Here is a 25723-nt window from a genome sequence, read left to right as displayed (position 1 = left end):
GGGTTCCAATCGCTTTAACCCACTGAAACTACAGCCCCTGCCCCTCCGCTTCATAACCTTTTCTCAAGCTATGCCACGGAAAGGTGTCAGGACTCCGGTGGCTCCTAGCCGTGGGACCAGTGGCAGAAACGTTCTTATACCTGACCACGTCAGAGGCGTGCCTGTCCCAGGCCTCCAGCATCTCCATTTCCCAACCTTGGGAGGAAGGAGGGCCTGGCACCAGAAGTACCCGCTTGAGGGAGCCAGGACTCCAGGGCCCCAGGCTCTTCCGAGATCCCCTCTCCAACTCTCCAGGATCCCTACACTCAGTTCCTGCAGAATGTCCATCCCTTCCCACTTCCCTGCCTGTCTCTCCGGTTCCACAGCTACCTCTCCAGGAACCGATGCGCAGAGACCCCCACCTCCATCCCAAGCCCACCCCCATTGCCCGCAAAGAACCAGTCACAGCCATCTTCCTGGGGAGTCGTGAGGATGTTTTGTTTGGTTGGTTTTGGTTGGGATGTTTTTTAAAGAGCGTCATATAGATATTTATATATATAAATTATTGATGTGGGGGAGGGGCAAGGGGCTACATTGCAGAGGGGGCGCGCACACAGGGACTGGGGAAGGGCAGGGGCGGCACACGATGCTACGCAAAACAGCCACATCTAACAGATGAAATAATCACACCAACGGGGTGGGGGAGGGGCGGTGGCCACCGAGGGATGAGCATGGGGGGAGGAAGAAAGCAGGGGGACAAGGGAGAAGGACCCGGTCCAAGATACTGTGCGCTTTCTGCCCCCACCCCCACCACCTCCCCACCACGCTGCACACCACAGGAGCCTTGGACTTCCATCTGTCCCTTCCTCCCTCCCTCTGCCCGGCTGCTGAGGCCCTACAACTGAGCAGCACCCCTCCTCGGCTCTGGGTGGTAGGCCTGGAGGGAGGCCCCCAAGGTCCAGATGCAGGGGCACGGGTGCTCTTGATCGAAGGTTCTACAGCGGCTTGTCGCTCTCCTTCTTCAGGTGACTAGGGAAGAGGAGGTACAGAGCAGAGATATGAGGGACTGAGGTTGACCCTGACCGGACAACCCTCACAGAGCAGGATAGTGGAAGGAGGGTTCCCTCCCCCAGGAGCCAAGTGCTCAGCTGTACCATGCCCACATCCCTGCCAAGCTGGCTGAGCTCACGTCCCCTCCCTCCCGGCGAGGGGTACCCCTAGTACCTGTAGTAGTCCTCCTGGGCAGGTAGCGGCACACTGTGCAGTGGGTGATGCGCGTGTAGCCACTGCTGCTGCTCTAGCGCCAAGCGCTGCAGCTCAGCTGACTGTGCGTGCATGGCCTGCAGCTGGTGAGCTGCTGACATCGGGGCAGAGAGGGAGGCTGGCAGGTCCCGGTAAGGAGCAGCTGTGGGCAGGAAGGGCAGGGGGCACGTGACTGAAGGGGTACAGAGTACTTACTCTGCACCACAAGAGAGGCCAGCCGCTTTACATATAGAAGAAAGTGAGACTAAAAAGGTTAGGTTAACAGCCAGTCCTGCAAGTTGCCCATGCGGGAGGTGGAATTCAACCCTCTTAGCCTGGCACTAAAACCTGTGCCTCTCTGGGGCAAGGCCTCAGCCCTCCTACTCCCCTTCCTATTTCCTCTGGGCACCTCCTCATCCCTCCCCAAGCCCAACTAGGCCAATCCCACCCAAATTCCTCCTTTCTGCCCTGCTTTCACTAGACCCTCCCCACTCCCAACCTCCATCCTTACCAAAGAGCTGGTGACGAAGAACTTCGTTCTCGTGCAGAGGGTGAGGAAGAAGGGGGTTGGGGAGGGTCCCAGCTGGGTAGGGGATCCGGGTAAGGTGAGACCCTGAGGCCAGGGGGTCAATGAGAGGGTGCACCGAGGCAGAGGCTGGAGGGTAGAGAAGAGGAAGGTGTCACGAGAAGGCAGGTTTGGGGGAAACCATGCATTTGGGTGCAGGGATCCAAGCCTGGGAAGAGAGATGGGCAAACACAGGGAGATCCAGAATGGAACACGGAGGCACAATGGAAGACCTAGGGGCCTAGGGAATGGACAGGACAAGACCCTACTGCAGTATGGACTTATGGATGGCAGAGGACACATTACAGTTGTCAAAGGGGTCTGAGAAAAAGTAAAAAGAGAAGAGTACTGCTTAGAGGAGATGGAAAATAAGAAGTTTGGGAAAGGAGACCGAAAGAGAGAGATTAAGAGAGAAAGCACAAGGAAGCCTGGAATGAACATGTTTGTAAGGCTAGACTGGACAGTGTTCTGGACAATAACCACTATAGTGACAGGAGAGTAAGTAAAGTTCATTATCACCTATGATACCCACAACCAAAGCCACACGGCTCTTTCTGGAAAGTCAAAGATGTAGAGATGGGGAGGAACATGAAAGACCTCCACCTAGGAGGGGAGGATAAGATGGCAAGAAACAACAATAGAGTTGAACCCAGAGGAGTAAGAAAATGGGTATGTAAAGGCCTTGGGGAGAGGGGCTGTGAGGGTAGAAAGGTGGTGTTCCTTCAAAGGTTTCCCACTGGGCCTTTTTCACAGATGGGATGCTGGACTCTGAAGAGGGCCACACTGGGGAATTAGTCTCTATGGCAAGACTAGGGTATGAGGAGACAGGCTGGGGGATGACAGGGAGGCAAAGATTAGGGCAGTTATCTCAGGAGGGTCATGCCACACTGGCGGAGGGTCGTCTTGGCCTGAGGAACAGAAGAGCCCAATCACTTGCCAGGGGGGAAGGTGGCCCCAACAGGCCAAGGCAAGGAAGTCAAAGTCTCACCTGCATGGATGGCATCCTGCTGGTGGAGGTGCAGGTGGGAGTGGATGTGGGAGTGCTGGTGGTGATGGGGGGTCACATTGAGCATCTGCAGCCGGGCCAGTGGGTCATTGCCCAGGGCTGCCACCCTTTCTGCGTGCTGCCTCTCAGCTGCCAGACGCTCGGCGTAGGACATGTCAGGCCGCAGGGCTGGCCCAGCCGCCAGCGCTAGACGTTCTCTCTCCAGAGGCCCCAGGCTCGGATGAAAGGGGAAAGGGTGCAGGCCAGGTGGGCCAGGCTGCAGAGCCAGGCCCCCATGTCGGGGGAAGGGATCCAGGCCCGGCCCAGGGACCCCGTGCAGGGGTTCCAGCTCACTGGGCTTCACCTCGAAGCCAGGCTTGAGGCGATCACGGAGGTCTCGTTCACGGGCTTCCCGCTCCCTCTCCCGGGCAGCTGGGTCACTGCTGTACAGGGCCGGGACATTGTAACCCAGGATCCCCGGGTCCACTGCCCCCAGGGGCACGTAGAATGGATGGTTGCGATTGCCAGGAGACATGACATGGGGCCGGGCGTATTCACTCAGAGTGCGCAGGGCTGGAGTGTCAGGACCCAGGTAGGGGGGCACTGTAGCCACAGCACTACCCGGCTCAAACGGTGGGCGATGGGGCACTGGGCCGAGAGATGGGCACTCCACTGGAGCACGGCCCTCCTGAGCCAATTTCTGTGGAATACAGGAAGAAGAGAAGTCAGAAGGGCAGATCTGGAAAGAGGTGGCTGGTCCCAAGCTGCTCATTTGTCTCAGAAGCTGAACACCAAAATGCCACAGGATATTGGTACTCAACTTTCTAGGAACTTCCCTTACCCCCTTCTCCTGGATATTGCCTCTCCCTACGATGCACAGGGTAGTCTGGCCTGAGCTTGCCTTCCCCCAACCCAGGAACGCAACGATTCCTCCCGCTGGAATCCTGTGGTCTCCATTTTCTGGGTCGCAGTAGTTCCTCCTCTCAGACTGGTGGCGCAATGACGCCCCCACCACTCGAGCCTCCCTGCGCGGCGCAGAGGGCGGGCCAGGAGGGTGGCGCACGTGGTGACGCACTCACCACGCTGCGTTCCAACTCGCGCTCCTTCTCGCGCTCGCGCTCCTTCTCGCGTTCTCGCTCGCGCTCGCGCTCCTTTTCTTCGCGCGCGCGCTGCTCGGCCTCGCGCCGCACCTTCTCCACCAGGTCGGCCCGCTTCTTGGCCAGCTTTGAGCCCTCCAGCGGCACGAAGTACAGGTCGCTGCGCGCGCACGAGTTAAAGCCGCGGTCCAGGTGTTTGTTGAACCTGCCGGGCGCGGAGGCAGCGCTCGCTCAGCCTCTGCGAGCTGCCCGAGCGGCCCCCGGTGACCCTGCCCCAAAACCAGCCCCGCAGGCTGAGGGCAAGGCAAGGATGTGAGATCTTTGAACAGCACATGAACGACAGGCCCTTCCCATGTATGCTCCCGCTCTCCGTCGGTCCCCATTACCCGCCACACCTGCCCTGGCTGCTCACCTGGCTGACTGGCTGGCGTGGCTGGGCACGTCTACCACCTTGGGAGGGGGCGAGGGGCTGCGGGCCGGGGGCACTGGGCTCTCGGGGGCCTCGTACTCCTCAGCCGGCTCCTGTTTGATCTGCGTGGCGCTCAGGGGTGGCCCTGAAGCAGGGGCTGCAGCCGGTGGTGGCAGGGATGACAGGCCCGAGGGCCCCGCAGGCGGCAGTGGCCCGGACCCCACGGTGGGCGAGCCCGGCTTGAAGGTCCCTGGGCCTGCGGGCGGCGAAGCACCTCGATAGCCTGGTGGGGTCCCCGTTCGGAAGGAGGGCGGCGACCCGGGCTTGTATCCGGGTGGGGTGGCTGTCTTGTAGGCCCCTGGGGACGGGGCTCGCTTTCCATACGGTGGGGGCCCAGGTGGGGAGGCTGTTTTGTAGCCTGCTGGCGAGGAAGCTACTGTGGCAATGACCGTGGAAAGTGTAGCCGAGGAGGTGGTGACTGGAGGTACCGGTGGGAACGGGTAGGGCGCCCCTTGGGGGCCCTGGGAAGGAGAGGGATGTGAACATGGGTAGGACCCTTGAGAGGAGGAAGAGGAGTTGGAAGAGGAGGAAGAGGCTGGGGGGCCGTTGGGACCTGCTTGGCTGTAGGACACCTGGCTGTGAGGTGGGGGCAGGTGCGCTGGCCCTGGTGGGTATGGCCTCAGAGAACCCAGGGAAGGAGACATGGCATAAGGGTGTGCATGGTGGGAGCTACTGCTCTCCAAGGGGTGGGGATACGCTCCAGGTGGAGGGGGTCCAGAGCTCCCATGATGCTGTTGCTGCTGTTGCTGTTGCTGCTGTTGTTGCTGCTGCTGCTGCTGCTGCTGCTGCTGCTGCTGCTGTTGCTGGTGGTGATGGTGATGTGTTGGGGCTGGTGGGTGGGCAGTGGACTGGCCTCCAGTAGGAGGGAAGGGGCCCGGATGGGCATTGCTGTTGGCTAAGAGGCGGCCATAGGGAGGAGGTGGTGGGGGACCCTGGCTCCACACAGCCTGGGATGGGAGAGAAGGCTGAGTATACTTGGGTGGCTGATTGGAGACAGAGAGGCTTGTTGGGGGAGGAAAGGAGTGGGGATAACTGGGCAATGCCTGGGAAGCTGGGTACTGGGAGGCAGAGGAAGACGAAGAACTAGAAGAGGAGGCTGCTGCAGTACTACTAGAGGATGAATAAGGATACCTCATTGGGGGGGCTGGGGTAGAAGAGGAGGAAGCAGGGGGCAGAGGATGGGGTGAGGGAGCAAGAGTGGGGCCCTTCTCTGGGCCAGGAGGAAGTCCACCCATACCCTGCCCCATGGCATGGGGAGAGGGCAGATGCCCAGGTAGTGGCTGGGCCCCCAGGCCAGGAGGAGAAGCTGATGCATTGTTAAGGGGTCTTAGAGCAGGTGGGGGAGGCAGGTTTGGTGTTACATGGGGGAAGGTGGCTGGTGGTGGAGCAGAGGGTAGATTTCCACCACCCACTGGAGTGTTAGGTGGCTTTGTAGGGGGAGCACCACCTGCCCCAGAGCTTGATATTGAAATGGGGGTGGTGGGTGGGGGGTGCTGCTTACCTCCACTAGGAGCCCCCACTGAAGAAGCAGCCCCTCCCCCTTTGGGACCCATTGGGGGTCCAGATAAAACTCCTCCACCAGTGCCCCCAGGATAGAGCTGTGGATGAGAGGGAGGGGCCCCAGGAGGAGCCTGGAACATTCGAGATGTGGGGGGCTCCATGGGAGCATGATATCCAGTGGGTGTCACAGAAGGATGGGGTTCAAAGCCAGGCTCTGGCTGTCGGGGGGTGCTGTCTGGTGGTGGAGGGGAGGGAGGGAAGAGTGGAGGGGGGTGGTAGGGGCGGGCTGGGCCCTGGGACAGGCCAGAAGAGGAGTCAGAGTCGTTCTCCACGCTTCCAGGGCTGTAGATGCTGGGGGACGTGCTTCGGTTATCCTGGTCGATATCCCTAGGGTCACTGCTGCCATCATCGTTGAGGCTCCGCCCATCTAAACTATCCAGATCCGAGGGAGACTGTGGCCGAGGGAGCTCCTGCTGTGTAGAAAACGGAGGGCCATTTTTCCCTTTTCTTGCTTCCCCTAGATTTGGGGCCTCCCTTGCACAAAATCATTTCCCCCTCACAGCACATCCACTGTACCATCACGTGAGGAATACTCCTGCTGAAGCCCACCCCCCTGCCATCTGGGGATTCCCCTACTCTCCCCCTACTCTCAGCTGCTCCGTAGCAGCCAGTCTTGTTTCCCTCCTTGTAAAACCTTATTCCTTCCTTAAGTGTCCATCTCAAGCACCTTCTCCCCATCTACAGCTGAACCAAATCCCAGTCTTCCACTAGCTCATATCCACCCTCCTCTCATGTCATTTTCCCCTTTAACTAAGCATCCTAGAAACCCTTGGTTCTTAAAAAGACCACTTCTGCATTTTCCTTAGGATTTATTTGTTCTTTCCACTAAGACTTCTCACCTTTAACCTCCTCCCCAGCCCCTTCATGAAAATCAGGACCTAGAAAAGGAGAGACTAGAATCCCCCACACTCTTTCAGTGCCCTTCGGCCCTGCCTGGTCATCTGGTGGTCTGGGCAAAGCCCTAAAGATCTGTCTGACATCTTATAGACAGGGCTACGTTCATCAGCACTAGGATATGACTTTTCTCTCATATGCCAGGTGAGATTAAAGTAGAAATTGTGAGCGAAAGGAAGTTTGGGGGAAAGAATGGTCAGAAAATGGATCAGGATGGCTGCAAGGGTCTCCCACCTCAGTTTTGGTCTTCTTTGGTGCGTTGGTCTCCTCACTTTCACTCTCTGAGATCTCCTCACTCCGGCCCTGTTTGCTGACCTTTGGGGTGGAGGCTTCCTCTACTCGGGCCTTCTGTTAGAGAGAAAGAGAAAATTCCTGTCTTACACCTCCCAAGCCTCCACCATTACCCTCTGCCGGACAGGAAGTTCCCCAACAACACACACACACACCCCCTCAGCCCCAGTGCCTGGGCATCCTGTGGGAGGACCTGAGGACAGAATACCTTGGCTGTCTGCCTAGACTTCTCAGCTTTGCCATCACTGCTGGACGTGCTGACCCCTCCAGGGGAGGCCCGGCCCCTCGATCTCAGTTCTTCCCGGGGCCCGGGGGCCTCTTTCTTCCGTCCACTCCTCATTGACATCTGAGGGAGGAGGAGGCAGATAATGCAGTTTTTTACATTGCACCTAACTTTCTGATGTGCCTTATTTCTATTCTCCCTCTCCAGGCCCTTCCCCTTAGCTTCCCTTAATCTTTCATGTCTTTCATTTTAGCTGTTACTCACTGAGTCTTTATTCTGTCGTGTCTTCATTCTTCAGGCTGTGGAGACCCCATTCTCCTCTGCCTGGGCAGCTGAATACAAAAACTTCTCTGCTTCACCCCAAGTTCCCCACAGCTGTGGCCTGGGAAGCAGGAAGCAGGATCTCCAAGTTTCCAGCGTAGGTACCTGGAACTTGCAGGATCTGTCTTCAGCGAAGCCTGTTAGAAAAAGATCATCAGAGTCTCCCAATTGGGGACTAGAGTCTGAAAGGGATACTACTGTGCTTGTCAAGGGGCTGAGGAAGTGGCCCACTCCTAGGCATCTGGGTCAAGAGGTACAGGCTCCGTAAGACATTGCCGGCTTGCCCTTGGGCCACCCCAGCCATCTACAAGAGAAGGAGACTCTGCAGAAAACTCAGATGTCCCTATGAGCTCCACTTCAGGAGATCACACTCTCTTACCCTTCATGATCCCTAGGAAATGTCAGAATGCACACGAATTCCACAGCCTTACAAAGGAGCAAAAGCAGCGGAGCTGAAGTATTAAGTAATTTACTGAGGATCTTCTTTATGTCAAGCCCTTACACACACAATTTCACTTACTATTTACAACCAACCCTGGAAAGTAAGTATTCTTATTATTCCCATTACAGAGGTGAGGAAACTGAGGCTCAAAGATTGTGACTGACTTGCCCAACCTCACATGATGAATACAGTGAGGAATAAATGACAGCATCAGACTCCCTGACTTCAAAGCCCATGCTCGCTCGTCTATACTTTGCTATCCTCTCAGAAGTTGGCGGGGAGAATTCTGAAAAGGTCTAGATCAGTCCCAGAGATATGGAAAGAGTCTTTCTTCACGTCAGAGTAGGTGCTAGAAGAATGTCCTATTCTACAGTGCAAAGGCACACAGCGCTACAAGCCCAAGGTATGCCCAAAGAGCAGAACTTCGTTTTTGAGAGCCTGACAAAGCCCCCTCTCTGGGCTTGGGTTCCCTGAGGCTAGAGGAAAAGTCAGGGTCTTCACTGTATCAACTGAATCAGTGAGTATCAGTGAGCACACAGTACAAATTTACAAGTTTGTAAGCCTATCCTCCCACTTGGCTTAGACAGGGACACACACCTCCTCACAGCCTATCTATATCTATCTATGTATATCTTTATATATCTATATATAGTCATGCTTCACTTAATGATGGGGATACGTTCTGAGAAATGCGTCGTTAGGTGATTTCGTCGTTGTGTGACCATCATAGAGTGTATTTATACAAACCTAAGTGGTACGGCCTACTACACACCTAGGCTCTATGGTACTAATCTTATGGGACCACCATCACATATGTGGTCCGTCATTGACTGAAATGGCGTTATGCAGGGCGTGACTGTGGTCAGCTGTTCTCATTTGCACTTCTTTGTACTTCTTGCTAAGTGTCACCTCTCTCCATATTACCGACCATAAGATCTTCTGAGAGCAAAAACAGTATCTTCTTACTGTTTTCTTCCTTTCCGTATCCCCCAGTGACGTCATGTATATACGGGCATTCTGTTTGGCTCTCGTTATTGCCCTTTAAACCCACTAACTTCAGTAGGTCTTCTTGAATGAAGTGCTGCTGGCCTTGGTGGGAACAGTGTAAACTTACCCACCAATTCTGAGTTAGGCGGCCTGGCTCGGTAAATGGCATTTCCACATTCTATAGCATATTCTTCCCAAGGAATACAGAGTAATTACTTTTCACTCAACCCTACTGAGGCAGGCAGTGAGGGGTGAGCCTAACCTTTCCAGGAAACTTAATGACAATTTACTTAGAGTCACAAAATAGCTGGGACAGAGCCCCAGGTCTTCTGAAGTTACAACTGATGCTCTGCCCAGTAAACCAGCCATTTTTCTTCAAATACAACTATTACCACATTTTTAAGTGGTTGTGTAGATAGGTTTTAAAATAGCGTCAACCCAAAAAATCGAAAGAACAAGACCCAACATAAGGCGAAAAACCACCTTAACAAAAGCACAACAAAGATGACTACTTATGACTGGTGTGGGCCCCTCTAGAGGAGGGTGCCCATCTCTCCCTCCAAACCTGCTCACCAAGTCAGTCAGGGCTAGGGGATCCAAAAGGGCAAAGCAATGCAGGAATGCACCTGAGGAACAGAGCAATCGCAGTGTGCCTCTCCCCCTCCTCAACTTTTTAAATCAGCTGAAATCTGATAAAATTAGCAAGGAGTAGCTTTGAAAGAGAAAAGCAGTCATAAAAGGGTCGGTAATCCTGCGAATAAGGAGTGGCAGGGGGAGAGAAAGAGTTAGAGCTGGGTTGCATAGGTGTTTCTGATCTTGGGGCATGGTTTAGCACCAACAAGCTGAGCTCCCCAACATCTTGCCCTGAGAGCCAGTTGCTATGAGGAGTATTTATAGAGCACCTACTCTACCTGGCAACATACTCCAGACATTCACCGTCATTGCCTTACTGCAAAAGGAAACGATAAAGACCAGATTGGAGAGGTAGAAAAGTGAGAAATACGGAAGGAGTCTCTAAGAAGGAACAGGAAAAGAAATTAAGGGGGAGGCCGGCCCAGTGGCCCAGCGGTTAAGTGCACACGTTCTGCTTCAGCGGCCCGGGGTTCACCGGTTTGGATCCCGGGTGTGGACATGGCACCGCTTGGCAAGCCATGCTGTGGTAGGCGTCCCACATATAAAGTAGAGGAAGATGGGCACAATGTTAGCTCAGGGCCAGTCTTCCTCAGCAAAAAGAGGAGGATTGGCAGCAGATGTTAGCTCAGGGCTGATCTTCCTCAAAAAAAAAAAAAAAAAAGGTTACTGGGGCCAGCCCTGTGGCCAAGTGGTTAAGTTTGCACCCTGCGCTTTGGCGGCCCAGGGTTTCGCCGGTTCGAATCCTGGGCACAGACATGGCACTGCTCATGAGGCAACACTGAGGTGGCATCCCACATGCCACAACTAGAAGGACCCACAACTAAAAGATACACAACTATGGGGCCGGCCCGGTGGCGCAGCACTTAAGTTCGCACGTTCTGCTTCTCGGCAGCCCGGGGTTCGCCAGTTCGGATCCCAGGTGCAGACATGGCACCGCTTGGCACACCATGCTGTGGTAGGCGTCCCACATATAAAGTAGAGGAAGATGGGAACGATGTTAGCTCAGGGCCAGTCTTCCTCAGCAAAAAGAGGAGGACTGGCAGTAGTTAGCTCAGGGCTAATCTTCCTCAAAAAAAAAAAAAAAAAAGATACACAACTATGTACCGGGGAGCTTTGGGAGAAAAAGGGGAAAAAAAATAAACCTTAAAAAAAATTTTTTTTAATTTAAAAAATTTTTTAAAAAAGAAATTAAGGGGGAGAGAGACAAGAAGGATGTCAGAGGGAATACAATCGAGGCACAAGGCTTTCTGGGAAGGGCTTGCAGGGTGAATTTCAGGATCATTGGCCCAGCCCCCATCATCATTCCGACCTGCCAGACTCACAAACCGGTCCAAAGTGACTCCTAGATAACAATGCAGCCCAGACCAGCAGATAACAATGGACTGGCCTAAGCCTTCTTAGAATCCAGGGTTGTCAGAGGGGCCTCAGAAATCATATCTATAACCCCTTCATCTTACAAAGAAGCCGAGGTTCAAAGAAAGAGAAGTGACTTGCCCAGGATCACAGTTAGAGGCACAGCCAGGACTAGACCCAGGTGTCCTGGCTCCTGCTCCAGACTATTTCCACTGCACCAGGCTGTTCCACAGCCCTCACCCCTGGGCCACCCTCACCTGGGATGGGCGGGGGAAGTCCAGCCATTCCTACAAGGTCAGGGAAATACAAGGTCGAAGGTTAGCTGAGGGAAAGGGTCACCGTGGCAACAGTCTGGGAAAGAGGAGAAGGGAGACTCAAGTTTAAGAAAAGGGAAGAATATCAGTGCAAAGAAGCAAAGAGACTACTGTATGCAAAAAAAATCTCTAAGAATAAGTGAGGTAGAGGCCAGAAAGAACTACCAAAAGATGGTATAACTTCAAAAGGAGCATTTCCATCCTCCCACCATGCCTAGGCGGAGGGACCTGGAGAAATACCTATGACCTACAAGTAACATGTCTACCTGTTCCAACAGACTGCTGGATGGAAAGGGGTAGACCTGCTGGGGAACTTCCTGTCCACCAGCGGCACCAGAAACTTCCTGCAGAACCCAGCCAACAGTCCCAAGGACACACCCAAAGGCTGAGGTCCGCTCAATATTCTGAACTCCCACCGATTGGACATCCCACAGGATCACTGCCATGGCAACAAAATGGCAGAACCTGCCCCTCAAGAGTCCATCCCAGGGGTCCATCTGCCAGCCACTCCCCCTCCAGTTGCCAAAGCAACTCCTACCCTCCTATAGCACCCTCAGGGAAGGGAGCTTAAGAGTACCTACCCCAGGAGGAATACGCCCATGAACAAAGGGAAATCTTTGAGCTCAAAACAGTAATGAAGACCCCCCGCCCCCCATGGAAACTATGGCTAGAGGGGCAGTGGGTACTCTGAGGATTTGAGGGTAGAGATCACAACCTGGAGTGCCTATAAGATTGCCCAATGCTCTCCTCTGTTTCCACCCTTCCAGAAACCCTTTCTCCCTAACTCTCCTTTCTTCCATCTCATTAGTTTTAGAAGGACCCACGCTACCGGGCCCCAGTGTGCCCCTCTCCGAGAAGTAACTATGTCTGGAATTGGAAAAACAAGGCCAGAAGTGACCTGGAGGAGAGGAAAGAAAATTGAGTCACAAAGGCATCACCCTCAACTTCCACCCGGGAACACCTGGAGTTCTTCTCAAAGGCGGCCCTCTCCTTGGCCCTTTCCGAGCCTCGGTTTCCCCAGGTTCCCTTCTCCTCATCAGCTACAATCCCCTCTCTTTCCACCTACCACACCCCTCCCCATCTCCCTCTTCGTTCCATACCTAAGTACCCGGTATAGAACCTGGCTCTGAAACCCGGGTTCCGGGCCTTTGGGGTTTTCCTGGACCCCTTATGCCCCACCTCGCTGCCATCTCTCCGTTCCTTGTTACCTTCACCCCGAAGCCCCCTCATGGGCATGCCCCGTTTTTCCTCCGCCAACCCTCCACCTCGGCCTTCCTCTTTTGGTCCCATGGGTCCCGCTCTTGCCCCATCAGCTCTCCTCCTGAGACCCTCCCACCTCCCCCTACCTTCCGGATCCTCCCGGTGCCCTGGTCCCCATCCCTCCTCGGGAACCGGCCCCACCCCCTGAGCCCCCAGCCTCAGACCAGGCAGTGCCTGCAGTGGGGGGACCGGATCGGGAAAATAACAAATGGAGGCGGCGACCGCGGCGGGAGGGGGAACTGGGAGGGGTGGGGGAGGGGGTGGGGAGCCACGGGCCAGAACCCGGGCGGGCCCGAGGCCCGGGCGGTAGCAGATCTTACCTGGTTGTAGCTCGGGACGGCTGGCTGGCTCCGAGCGGGATTCGGGGCTCCGGCGCCTCCGGGGGGCGGCGGCGGCCGCTCCCCCGCCCCCCTCTCCTCTTCCTGGCTTCAGTCGCCGCCGCGACGGCGGCGGCGGCGGGTCCGACCCCCCCGGAGGGCGGCCCCCATCCCCCTATTTCCCCCCACCTGGCCCCGATCGTTCGCCCGCCCCCCGGAGCAAATCCCGACCGCCGCTCTCGCTCGGCCCCTCCCCAGGCCCGCCGCCTCCCCCGGCCGCCCGGAACGCCGAGGCCGCGCCGCCGCCGCCCCCGCCGCGCCGCTCGCCCCCGCGGCCCGGCCGGCCCTTCGCGCGGCTCTGCCCGCCGCCGCCCGCGCCCGCCCGGCGCAGCCCGCACTCGCGCGGCCCCGGCCCCCTAGGCGGCCTCCGCCCGCGGCCCCCGCCCTGCCCGGGTCGTCGTCCCCCGCGTCCCCTCCTAGCCCCTCCCCGAGGCCAGCGGTCCCCCTGAAACGGGTCCCGGCCCGAGGCCCCGGCCCGACGCGGGGCTGCGGGCTGGCTGGGCGGCGCGTCCGGCGACTCGCACAGGAAAGCGGACGGCGGAGGGAGGGAGCCTGGGAGAGGGGGATGGGAGAAGAGAGGAAGAGGGAGAAGGAGGGAGCGCGGAGGAACCGGGAGAGAGGGGCCAGGAGGGAGACGCGAGGGAGGGAGCGCTAGGCGAGCTGCGGGGGGGGGGGGGGGGGGGGGGGGGGGGGGGGGGGGGGGGAGGAGAGGGGGAGCCGGAGAGGGGGCGGCGCTGCGCGAGTTGGCCGAGACCGAGGCCGGGGGGCCGGCGCGCGGGGAAGGGTTCGCCGAGGCGGAATGTGGGGAGCCCGCGGGCCTGGCGCCGGAGAGGGCTGGGTAGGAGGGGCTGTGGGTTTTCAGAGCAGATATAGGGGAGGCTGGGGAAGTGTGGGGGCAGAGTCTGTGGCAGAGGTGAGGTGGGAGGTTGTGGGTAAGTGGCAGAGATTGGGATAATGGGGTTAGATTGGAAAGATGGAGCTACATGGGGGCTTTTGGGGCCATGAGGTGTGTGCAAGGAGGCGAAAGAAGCTTGGGGTGACAGTGTCCGTGGCAGGCATGTAGCGGGGGAGGTTTGGGGGGCAATTATGAGAGAATGGGATGGAAGTTTGGGGTCATAAGGAGGGGAAGAAACTGAAAGGATGGAGACGTATAGGAGAATGGGGTTTCTGGAAGAGTAAAGAGTTTGGGGGTGATTGGTGTTGGGAAAAGAATAGGCAATATAAGAATTTGGGGGCAATGAAACAAAGCTGAGGAGAGACAAATCCAGAGACGTCAGTGTGGAGAAAGAAGGGAAAACATGAGGAGCCTTAAGAAGGGATGAAGGAGGTGGGGCCAGATGCATATTCCAGGGGGAGGCTGGGGTTCTGAGTGGGAAAGGAGGGTGGAAGACACAGAGATGGCTGGATTCTGGGGGTGGGGGGTTTCCAAAGAGAGCTGAGGAGGGTTTTGGTTGGCAAGACAAGGTAGATAGAATGAGATGGGGGCAGCGTAAGCTGGGTAAAGAAGATTAGAGGAAAATGTAAGATGAACAAGGCCTTTGGTGGCAATATGGAGGAGGGAAGGTCAGTGCTGGGGAAGACAAGAGAGGAGATGGGAAGGAAAAACAGTAGAAGGAAATGATAAAAATGGGGAGGGAAAGCCCCAGTGTAGGTAAGGGATTAATTTATAGGAATGGGACGCCATTCTCAGGCCCTTCTGTCTGGTGGTGTCTCCATTTTACTTCTCAAATCTGTTTGAAGCCATCACTGATGGTACCTTGGGCCACAGGGAAGGGGCCAGGTGGGGATTAAGCTCAGTGTGGAGCCAAATCCCTGAGTGCCCTGGTTCCCCAAGCCCAATCATTCTAATGTGGAGACAATCCCCACCACAGTCTGCAGGCCTCTCCTTCTCCCCCCACTGCTCTCCAGGCAGCCTGTGACTCTGTCAGCCTGCCAGCCATTCTCAGTCTTCAGCCATGAAGCCAGCACCCCCACCAGTCCACCACCAGTGTCTTCTGGGCTCTCTCCCTGGCCCCACACCAAGCAGCAACATCTCCAGGACAAAGGACACCAAGGAGGCACTGGGTGATTTTTGGCAGCTGAGATTGGGAAGGCCAGAGAATGGGAGGGAGGCAGGCTGGGAAACAGGAAGAGCTGGAGCTGGAGCCTGGATTGGAGCCCTCAATAGTTTTCCAGATTTAGGGTGGGGGTAGGGCATGTGTGGGGCCAGGTCAGCTAGAGGTCAAGGATGGGCCCTGAATGGCAGGATCCCCCCAGCCTTCTGGGAAGGAAGGAGGTTAGCTCTGTAGCAACTCAGATTTTGCCTCATATTTCCTTGAGCCAGGTTCTGCCGTGTTCTAGAAATACCCTAAAGCTCTAAATGGATTCTAAAGCACTGGGGAATCTGAGTAACAAGGCTTCCTAGGCCTAGGAAAGAATCAGTACTCTTTAGTCTCTTGAATTGGTTGGCACTCACTTTACCACCCCATGCCCACCTTCCTCATCCCTCAGGGCCTTCTAGAGACCAGGCCGGCTCCATCCCCCCCCCCCCCCCCCCCCCCCCCCCCCCCCCCCCCCCGCCGTGTCCCCCTCTCCTCCCCTTCTTCAATGCCTTAGGACAGCCCTGTTCCTTCTCCAAACCCCTAACTTTGTTCCAAGACTCTTCCCCTCCCTGGTGCATTTCCTCTCCTTCTGCACTTTTCATTTCAGTCTCCCACTGGGCCCTGACCCAGGCCCTTCCCAAGTCTCTTCCAGGCTCAGCTCTTCTCCCTCATTTCTTTTGTGTGTATGTGTGTGTGTGTGTGTGTGTGGAAGATTGGATTGGCCCTGAGCTAACATCTGTTGCCAATGTTCCTCTTTTTGCTTGAGGAAGGTGGTCCCTGAGCTAACATCCATGCCAGTCTTTCTCTACTTGGTATATGGGATGCCACCACAGCATGGCTTGATGAGCGGCGTGTAGGTCTGCTACATGCCCAGGATCCGAACCTACAAATCCCGAGGTCCCAGAAGCAGAACTTGTAAACTTAACCACTACACCGCTGGGCCCACCCCTCTCCCTCATTTCTTAACCACTAAGCGATGGGCTAGAATGGTGACATATCTGAGCCTAAAAGAAAAATTTAGACAGAGACAGGAATGGGATGGGAGGAGTCAGAATAGAAGCTAGGGTCTACTCCCTCCAATTCCGCCCCTACCTGAGGGCCAGGCTCACAGTTCAGCTTCAGAGAACATCACACACACACCCCACCATCCCTCACCCCAGCTCCCTCTTGGGCCCCAGCCCCCCACAAACCACTGGTCTCTAGGCAACGGCACAAAGGGAAAGTGGAGAGAGGGGGCTTGGGAGGCCCAGGCTGAGCTAGCTGTAACCCAATCCAACCCAGTACCTGAGGCGGGGCATGGCTGCCAGAGAAGGCAACCTAGCAAGCAGCAGGGAAAGGGCAGAGGTTAGGAAATGCGGCTCCAACCAGAATAGTCCTGGTCAGTCCAGGAGTTACTGAAGAAAGATGGATATAATGGACCCCAGAGAAAACTGAGAGGCACAGAGAAAGTACGGTGTGCCCCAAGGGAAACACAAAGGGGTGCCAGGAGACATGGGAGAGAAGGGAAAGACGAGATGCCCACACTGAAATTAAGAGGCCAGAGAGGGGGCAAGAAGCTCTTTGAACTGAAAATGGTTGAGGTGTCAGCGACACAGGAAGACAAGCAGAGAAATGGGTCCTGCCCCTAAAGAACTGGAATCTTTCTAGTCCTGGAGCTGGGCAGAATGGCAGAGGGAGCACAGGACCAGAACTCAGAGTAGAAACAGTGGGAGGCCCATAGAGGGCAACCTTTGAAATGCCTCCCTCCCCACCCCTAGCTGGGGGTGCAGTATGGTGTCCTGCAGACCCTTGACTCCCTCTAGTGGCCACAGTTCCCTATGTGCAGCCCCCATGGCTGGATTCTGCCCTGGTATCCAAGCACTGTGAGGGGGTTTCTCTCTCAGATGGTTCCTGGATTCCCATCTAAATGCTGGGGCTCTACCAGAGATGAAGAGTTATAATGGGTCTCCAGTCGCACACTGGCACCCTACTTGCAGGCTGACCCAGCCAGGGGGCCTTTTGAGTACTAGTTTGCTGGAAGACTCAGTCAGGCTCTCCTCCATACCCCCCAGTACCTTCTTCCCTCCCCAGTTCCACATCTTGCAGGGGATGATGCCCATGCAGTGCTGTTCCATCTCAGAAGTGGCCAGAATTCTTTTCAAGAGGCCAGGATGGGAGCTGCTGCAGTCCACAGTTTTATACCTTCTTTGGTCAAGGTGCTTTGGGAATTGGAAAACACTTTGGACCCCTTTCTCCCAAAATGCACATATACACAAAATGTTTGATACTTTCAGGAATTCTTGGACCCTGGGTTAAGAATCCCTAATTCACCTGGGTCCTGGGGCCAGGCTTGATGTTGAGCAGGCAGAGGCAACGTGGTCCCCACCTGGCCAGGGTGGAGTAGGCAGTGCCATCATCCTGGCTATGTTTGTTCAGTTTCTTCCTCTTTTCATGCCTTCCGCAGCTCTGCTATCCAGTTTGACCAACTTCCAGGTGTTCCATCTTCTCTCCCCTCATATGGACTAGAGTAAGACTCCTCAGACACAATAATGTACTGTGATTCAGACTTTAATGGTGGTGCTCATTTCAACAGCACAGAGGTGGTGGCCACTGTGGAACATGGCACAGGGGAGTGAGACATTGTTATGGTGCAGCTGCAGGAAGAAGAGGGAAGCTAAGGCTGGGGGAGTTATCAGGGAAGAGCCGCCAGGCACACAGTCCCACCTCTGGACTGAGCCAGGCTTCAGGTAAGGGTTGGCACACACAAAGGAACTGCCATCAAGGCCGTTTTCTGTTACCCTTCCCATTCCAGCAAGACCTCCTGCCCCAGGAAATCTTAGAATCTACAGCCACATGAAATACAGCTGCATAGTCCCCTCCAGTCAGGCCAGTTTTTCAACCTGGAGTTATGGGGAAATGATTAGTTAATTAACCGGATGAATAAAAAATAAATAAATGAATGACTAATACACTAAAGTCTTAGGCTAGGCATGACCATGCAGCCAGCACCCCCCTCCACCTCAGCACTATGCAGTTCCCAGCTCATGTGTAACGTGGAACCAGTACAAAGCAAAAGTGACACGTGGCCCCTCTCCGAACATCTCAAAAACTAACCCTGATGCTCTAGTCACAGACCCTGATCGTTCTTCCATGGACCCCCTTATAATCCTCAGTCTCACAGCCAGTTTTTGAGGAGAGAATAGAAAGGAAAGAGAAGTGGAGAGTGTGGAACCCAGAGAGGGGGAGAGCAGAAACAGCAGGGGCTGGACAAGCCAAGGCGCAGCAGGTCAGCTGGGGTGTGTGGAGTGAAATATCACAGAGCAGGACAGGAAGAGGTTCCAGGAGGACAGGAGCAGGGTTCCAAGTCTCCAGGAAAATAGTGGGATCACAGCACGCTGGGATTGCGGAAATTATGTCCTGCAAAGCGAGCTTCATCCCCCAGCTCTTCTTCAATTCTGAGAGAGAGGAGCCAGAAAGGAAATGTCAGGGAAGCAGGAGGATCCACTTCTCTTCCCAGGAAGCCCACAGCCTCCAAGTCCCTCACTCCACCTGCTCCTGTGTCCTGGCCCAAGCATGGGCATTCCCTGGCTTCCCCACATGACCTGTGGGATCCATCAATCAGGCCATCAGTAAACTCATCTTTCAAAAACAACTATTTCTGGATATCTACTGTTCTCCAGGCCCTGGGCCCTGGAGACAGAACAGGGGGCAAACAGAGCTTTTAACCCTCTGGGTCCTAGGCTCCCAGTCCCAGGTTCCCTCACCTCATGAGCTGATTGTACTTAGCCAGACGCTCAGAACGGCACGGGGCACCAGTCTTGATCTGAAACATCCCAAAAGATCAGCAGCTCAGTGGCTGCCCCTTCATTTTTAAAACTTATACTCCCTTGAAATTCCCCTGATATCCTCAAACCCCTGGAAGGAGAGACCCACCAATTCCACAAAGATCTCCCTTGCACTCACCTGGCCTGTGCACAGCCCCACCACCAGGTCGGCAATGAATGTGTCCTCAGTTTCTCCTGAGCGATGACTCACCATGACCCCCCAGCCATTCTCCTGGGCCAGCTTGCACCTGTATCCATACACCAGCACTGACCCCCCGGCCCCTCACAGTGGGCACTCTCTTCCCAGCCCCAACCTTGGGTCTGTGTCACAAAACATCTGGAGGGAAGCTGTCTGGGAGGGGAACAGAGAATCAGGGGTGGAGGGAGCAGAACTAAGAGAGCTATGAAGGTGACTCCAGGTTCCCTGCTCTCCTCTCATCTGTGGGCAAGATTAGGCTGGGAGCACTTCCAAGAGGGGTCCTGCAGAAACAGGCTGAGTAGGAGAGGGCCAGAAGGCACTCACGCTTGGATGGCTTCAGTGACGGAACCAATCTGGTTGACCTTGAGCAGCAGACAGTTGCAGGCCTTTTCCTCCACTGCCCGCTCAATACGCTTTGGGTTGGTTACTGTCAGGTCATCGCCCACAATCTGGATCCCTACATTGGCTGTGAACTTCGACCAGGCAGCCCAATCATCCTGGTCAAATGGGTCCTCAATGGAAACCACTGCAGGGAGAGTGGTAAGGGGGCTGTTGATCCTCCTGTGGTCTATGTATCAGGCAGGAACAACCCCCTTTGATTCCCTGAAACGGACAGCTTCCCTGGCTAACTGAGCCTGCTCATCCTTGCTTCTCCTCACCCCCTCCAAATAAGCCTGCCCTGAGTCTTTTTTTCTTCTTCTTCTTCTTCCTCTCCCCAAAGCTCCCCAGTACATAGCTGTATATTCTAGCTGTAGGTCCTTCTAGTTGTGGCATGTGGGACGCCACCTCAGCATGGCTTGATGAGCAGTGCCACGTCCACACCCAGGATCCAAACTGGCGACACCCTGGGCCGCTGCAGCGGAGAGTGCAAACTTAACCACTTGGCCACGGGCTGGCCCCCCTTAACTGATTCTTATCTAGATTCTTTCATAAAACTTTTTTTTAAAAAAAGCATTTAGAACCTTTCTCACAATCGATCTTTGCATTTTCCTATTTTCATTACTAGGAAGCCCTTCCTCATTACTAATGGAAATCTTTCACTCTGCAATTTATGTCTATTTTTTTCTTGCTCTGTTTCAGGAAGATGGAAACCAACTGCCTCCATCCAGGGGTAAAAGCCCTCAAGAGACTTGGATAGAGAAATTCAGTCCTCCTCAGCCTTCTGTTTTATTCACACATCACTTCCAGCTCCACTGAGCATCCACAATTTCATCAATCAAAAATATTCAAATGTTCAGTCACCCTCTCACCATCCCTGGTTCCTTCCAAAGCCTTCCCCATGACCCCAGTAGCTTCAGAGCCCATGACTTTAAACGGGACCGGAAGCAGATAGAACAGATTGATCACAGGAACCTGAACATGTACACTACATACAAAACCCAGGTCTGCAGGAGGCTCCTGCACCCCATCACGGGTTCTCAGGTTCTTCTTAGCTCCCCTCCACCCAACATCTGACTCAGTGCCCCAAAAAGTCCACAGTTGCCCCAACACATCCCTGCCTGCCCCCACCCCTCCCCCTGCCCTCTCGTCCATACCCCTTGCTCTCACCAGGATAGTCCCTGACAAAGTCCTGGTAGAGGGCCCCTAGCTGGTCCCCAGTGATATATCGGGAAGGATCAGCAGGAGACTTGAAGTCCAAGTCATATTTGCCATCACGATAAAACTCTGAGGCAGCGACATCCATGCCAATAACGATCTTTTCTGTGTAGCCAGCCTTGTCGATGGCTTCCTTCACCAGTTCCAAGGCTGGGGATGGAATACAGTGAGATTATCAGCAGGAATGGTGGGCAAGGAGGAATGAGGGACAGAAAGAAAATCAGAGCAGAGGTCGAGGACCTGCTGGGGAGACGTCTGGCTAAGGTTGTTGTTGGGGTTACCCCCATGTCTGGGAAGAGCAAGCCTTCTTCTAGGAAGGCAGAGGAATGGAATTCTGTTAATAATAGGGTTTTTTTAATAGTTATCATTTATTGAGGGCTAACTATGTCACCCAAGCATTTTATCTATACAGTCATGTGCTGCCTAACAATGTTTTGGTCAACGACAGACCACATATACAACAGTGGTCCCATAAGATTGTGCCTTATAGCTGAGATGTGTAGTAGGCGACATCATGTAAGTTTGTGTAAGTACACACTATGATGTTCACACAAAGACCAAATCGCCTAACTGCGCATTTCTCAGAACATGTTCCATCATTAAATGACGCATGACTATATGATCTCATTTAATCCCCACAGTGATGCTATGAGGTAGATACTGTATTATTCCCCTTTTCCAGATAAGACAGATGAAGCATTGAGAAGGTAAGTAAGAAAGATCACTAGCCAGTAACTCTTCAAGGTTCTATCCAGATAATTTGGCCTCAGAACCTTAACTTTTAATCACGACCTGTATTGTTTCTATTCACTAGAACAGTTTATCCCAGGGCAGAGAAAAATAAGCGATCCTAGAGGCCTAAGAGGTTGGAGTGGGAATCGGGTAGATTTGGAATGGATCCCTGGAGTTTGGTGTGTCTCATCAAACTGTGAATCCTATGGAGTAAAGGCCGGGATGGCTCAGCGCACAGGTCACCTAGACCAGCATTCCAAGGGGCTCCAGTGAGAATGTACAGTTGCTAACAGAGCTGGCTGGGCAGATGAAGACTGTCCTCGCAGGCCTACTTGTGAATTTGGCAGTCCCTCTGCAACCCACTCCAAGAACCCGTACCTCTTGGAGTTAGCTCAAGGACCATCCACCAACACTCCTTAGGATTTAGTGAAGTGTGTGGTCCTTCCTGATGCCCCAGGATGGAGTGAGACTTAGAGTTGGGAATGGGGCTCCTGGCCTCACCTTCACTGTTCTCCAGGATATTGGGGGCAAAGCCACCTTCATCTCCCACATTGGTGGCATCCTTGCCATACTTGTCCTTGATGACCCCCTTGAGTGTGTGGTAGACCTCCGCCCCAAGTCGCATGGCATCCCGAAAGCTCTCAGCACCCACTGGGAGGATCATAAACTCCTGCATGGCCAGCTTGTTCCCAGCATGAGAGCCACCATTGATCACGTTGAAGGCCTGGAAGCCACAGGACAGAAAAGTCACAGAGCACTTCCCTTTTTGTCCCTAGGAGTGTTAACCCAAGATCTCAAACTTCCCCCAGCTTCCCAGAGTCAGGGTCTCAGGTCCCCATCCTTTCTCTTTAGCTGTCCCCACTCACTTTTCTCTCATCAACCTCACAAGGTTTCATGCTCCCCCACCCCACCCCTGGGAGAGGCACAGGCGTGGCAGGTAGGCTCACCGGCACAGGCAGGATAAGGTCTGAGTTCCCAGCCAGTTGAGCAATGTGGCGATATAGGGGCAATTCCCGCTCAGCTGCCCCTGCCTTACACACGGCCAGGGACACACCCAGGATGGCATTGGCCCCAAACTTGGCTAGGAGATTAGAGACAAAGGCACTGAGCAAAAATGTCCCTTCCTCTTCTAGCCCTTGCCTCCACCTATATTCCCCAAAAGGAGCCAGTAAAGGAGACCTCCTCCTCCCTCTCCACTCCTGCAACATTTCATCCATCCTCTCCTGAAAATAGCAGGGAAAGGAGATAGGGAGAGAGGAGGTGATTGCATAGGGCAGTGAGCTGCACCTATTTTTAAACATCCCTGAGACCACAGAGCATCTCCTGCCAACTCCCACCTCTTTATGCTGCAAAGTTCTTTCTGTCTAATGTCACTCCCTCCCACCGCAGTTAAACTCATCTTCTCTTGCTCTGGCTTTGGGAGGAAGATGGAAGAAGGGCTAGTCCTCTGACAGTCCTTCCTAAGGAAGCCCCCACAGCGCTGGCTCCTTCAGTTCTGTCTGCTCCACATGTTCCTACCCTCACACCTCCCCACTTTCTCCCTGCTTACATTTGTTCTCAGTCCCATCCAACTCCAACATCAGGTTGTCCAGCTTCTCCTGCTCCACCACAGAGAAACCCTGTGGGCAGAGCCGCCATCACCCAGGGCCAGGACGGAGGCTGGACCCTAAGGTGGAGCCTGCCCCCCTCCATACACAGGCTCCCATCTAGCCAGGGTCCAACCAGGTTCCTGTGACAGCAGCCTATCTGGAATAGGGGACATGAACCCCCACGGGAGCAGGGGTCAGTAAGGCGTCTTCTCCCCACCCTTCCCTTGGTAACCATGATCCCCAAGAGGTGGGCCTTTCTCCCTCTTCTTCTTCCTCCCCTAATCCAGGATTCCTTCCAGGACCCTGGTCCTGCCACCCCCAGCAAAGAGCAGGCCTCACTGAGCTGATGAGGGCTGGTGCGATGGTGGTGTTGATGTGGTCCACTGCCTTCAAGACACCTGGGGAGAGGCAGAGAGGCCAGACTGGGTCATGCCAGGAGGGGCCAGAAGGAAAAGGGGGAAAGGCTGCAGGAAGAGGGTTGGGGACTGGTGTGAGACAGGAATATCAAGTTGAGCGGTGAGAGAGCCTGGAAAAGAGAAAGGGCCTTACCTTTGCCTAAGTAACGCTGTTTGTCCCCATCTCTCAGCTCCAGGGCCTCATAGATCCCAGTGGAGGCTCCACTGGGCACTGCAGCCCGGAAGAGACCTGGGAGAGGAACACGGACTGAGAAGGGAGGGAGAAGGACGCCACAGGGACCAGGGATTCCTTCAGCCTTCCAGCTCTAAACTCCAGCCTGCCACATCCAATCCTCTCCCACACTGCTCCCTCATACACACAGACACACACATGCACACACACAGAGGCAGATGTACAAGCAGTGGCCTCCTCATCCACCCCACTGAGGTCCCACATGCACAAGTAGGAACCCACAGAAATGAAGCTCTGCAGGCAGCACACACATGCACACACACACAGGTGCACACACAGACATGCAGAGGCAGGGCATGTCTCATACACTAAACCAGAACGCAGAGACCTGCCTCTCCAGGCTCCCTTGGACAAGGAGGATCCAACCCCCACAATGCAGGCTTTTGAGCCTGGCCCAGCACCCCATCCCCACTGGGAATCAAGCATGGCGGTAGTGAGAAGGCCCCGGCCCTGCTCATTACCTTTGGCAGTGCAGAGATCCACCTCCACCGTGGGATTCCCACGGGAGTCCAGGATCTCCCGGGCCCAGATCTTCTCTATGGACATGATGGCTGGGATCTCCTTGGGTGGAAGGGAAGGAGGCAGAACGATAAGAGGCTTAGAAGGGTGGAGCCTGAGATCAGTGGGAGGGGCCAGAGGCTGGGCGGGATGGGAAAGAGGTTACTGCAGTGGGTAGGGGGTGGGGAGGAGCTGGCTGCAGTTGTCGGCTGTAGAAGGGATCCCCCCCACCCCCAACATGGGGAGAGGAGAAGGTCAATGCAGTGAGGAAGGGGAGGTCACTGCAGTGGGGGGCGGGGTAAGATCAAACGACGAGATAGGAGGACACCGCAGTGAGGAGGGGAGGGGCGCGGCAGTGGTTCCCTCGCCCCCTCAGCAGCTTCGGCAGCCAGCCGGCTGGTGGGGTTCCCCCAGATCTCTTCAGAGCAGAATGGCTACCAGGCTTGCATTTCTTCTTGGAGCCGAGACGAAGATGGGTCGTCCGGGCAGCTGGGACTCTCCTCCAGAGCCCCCATCCCAACCCCTTAACACCTCAGCCCCTAGTCTCTTTCCCAAACCTACATCCTTCCTCTTCCCGAGAGAGGTACAGTAGAGAAGTCTGGAGAGAGGGTCCTGGGGAAGGCCGGCAGTCCCTGGGGTTGCAGCGGGGAGGGAGGAGGAGGAGAGACCCGGGGCAGAGGCAATGCTGGGCTCGTTCTCCCCGCTGCCCCTAGACAAATTCTCCCCTCCTCCCATCCCTCCCCCTTGCACGGAGAGAAGCAGTGTAAAAGGAGAGGGGCGAGGTGGGGGAGGAGTGGAAGAGAGGGTCGTCTAGAGGAAGTCTGGGGATGCTGAGGTAGGGTGAGAGAAGACATTTCCCCAGATGCAAAGCCAACGGACGTGCCAGGATAAAAATGCACAGCCCGGGGAGACCCCAAACTCAACAGCGACAGAACTGGAGTCGGAGAGGGGCATGGGGAGTGGGGCAGGTAAAGGTGGAGAAAGACGCAGTTAGAGAGAAACAGGTGCAGAGAGGCCCGGCGCCCAAATGAGGAGTGGGCGACAGCCTGAAACCGAGAGGAGCGATCCGAGAAGGCCAGGGAAGAAGGGTGCCCAGGGGACGGAGCAGGTGCGCAGCGCCACTGGGCGAGAGATGCGCACAGGCCAGGGGAAAGGGACGAGGACCGCGGCGGAGGGGAGGGGGCCGGAGGGGCGCAGGGGTCTGGTCGGGGGTTCACCTCGGGGCTGCGACTCAGCCGGTGGCGGTGGCAGTAGCGGCGGCGGCGCAAAGAGAGCAGGAGTGGCAGCGGCGGCGGCTGCGGCTCCCGGGCGGCGGGCGGGGGGCGGGCGGGGGGAGGCGCCGATAGGGCCAGGCGGGCGCATGTGACCCGGAGCCCCCGATGAGTCAGGCGCCGCCGGCGGAGGCGCACGTAGGAGCGCGGGTGGGGGACCGACGGGAGTGGGATGGGGGAGGGCTCAGGGGAGAGCGATGGGGGAGGGGCTGGGGGCCACCCAGGACCTGACCCCCCCAGAGCCCACGTGCGCTCATACCACGCCCTGACCCCCTCGAAAGTCAGAGGCGCAGCCTCACACCGGTGATCATCCA

General features: G+C 55.6%; 2 protein-coding genes across 3 annotated transcripts; both read right to left on the bottom strand.

Moving 5' to 3' along the window:
- Positions 1 to 448: 448 nt before the first annotated feature.
- ATN1 (atrophin 1) lies at positions 449 to 13088 on the bottom strand. 2 transcript variants are annotated; one of them, XM_070494842.1, is made up of 10 exons: positions 12936 to 13088; positions 7570 to 7763; positions 7291 to 7428; positions 7026 to 7139; positions 4281 to 6307; positions 3851 to 4073; positions 2775 to 3471; positions 1733 to 1876; positions 1204 to 1384; positions 449 to 1008 (listed from the first exon to the last, which is right to left on the bottom strand). In XM_070494842.1, the coding sequence occupies exons 2-10, from the start codon at positions 7594 to 7596 to the stop codon at positions 975 to 977; spliced, it is 3585 nt and encodes a 1194-aa protein (XP_070350943.1). In that variant the 5' UTR covers positions 7597 to 7763; positions 12936 to 13088; the 3' UTR covers positions 449 to 974. The 2 variants fall into 2 exon arrangements, with proteins under 2 accessions (XP_070350943.1, XP_044611590.2); XM_044755655.2 differs by having other exon boundaries at positions 4281 to 6310; positions 12936 to 13075.
- Positions 13089 to 17604: 4516 nt separating this feature from the next.
- ENO2 (enolase 2) lies at positions 17605 to 25687 on the bottom strand. Its single transcript, XM_014866531.3, has 12 exons — positions 25356 to 25687; positions 24102 to 24201; positions 23542 to 23637; positions 23332 to 23390; positions 22953 to 23022; positions 22351 to 22484; positions 21905 to 22127; positions 20624 to 20821; positions 19400 to 19601; positions 19016 to 19124; positions 18817 to 18875; positions 17605 to 18507 (listed from the first exon to the last, which is right to left on the bottom strand). Exons 2-12 carry the CDS (start codon positions 24184 to 24186, stop codon positions 18438 to 18440), a joined length of 1305 nt encoding a protein of 434 aa, XP_014722017.1. The 5' UTR covers positions 24187 to 24201; positions 25356 to 25687; the 3' UTR covers positions 17605 to 18437.
- Positions 25688 to 25723: the final 36 nt, after the last annotated feature.

The sequence above is a fragment of the Equus asinus genome, chromosome 22 (genome assembly GCF_041296235.1).
Source record: "Equus asinus isolate D_3611 breed Donkey chromosome 22, EquAss-T2T_v2, whole genome shotgun sequence".
Lineage (NCBI taxonomy): Eukaryota > Metazoa > Chordata > Mammalia > Perissodactyla > Equidae > Equus > Equus asinus.
The sequence above is the reverse complement of the archived record's forward strand: the minus strand, read 5'-3'. Positions and strand labels throughout refer to the sequence as shown.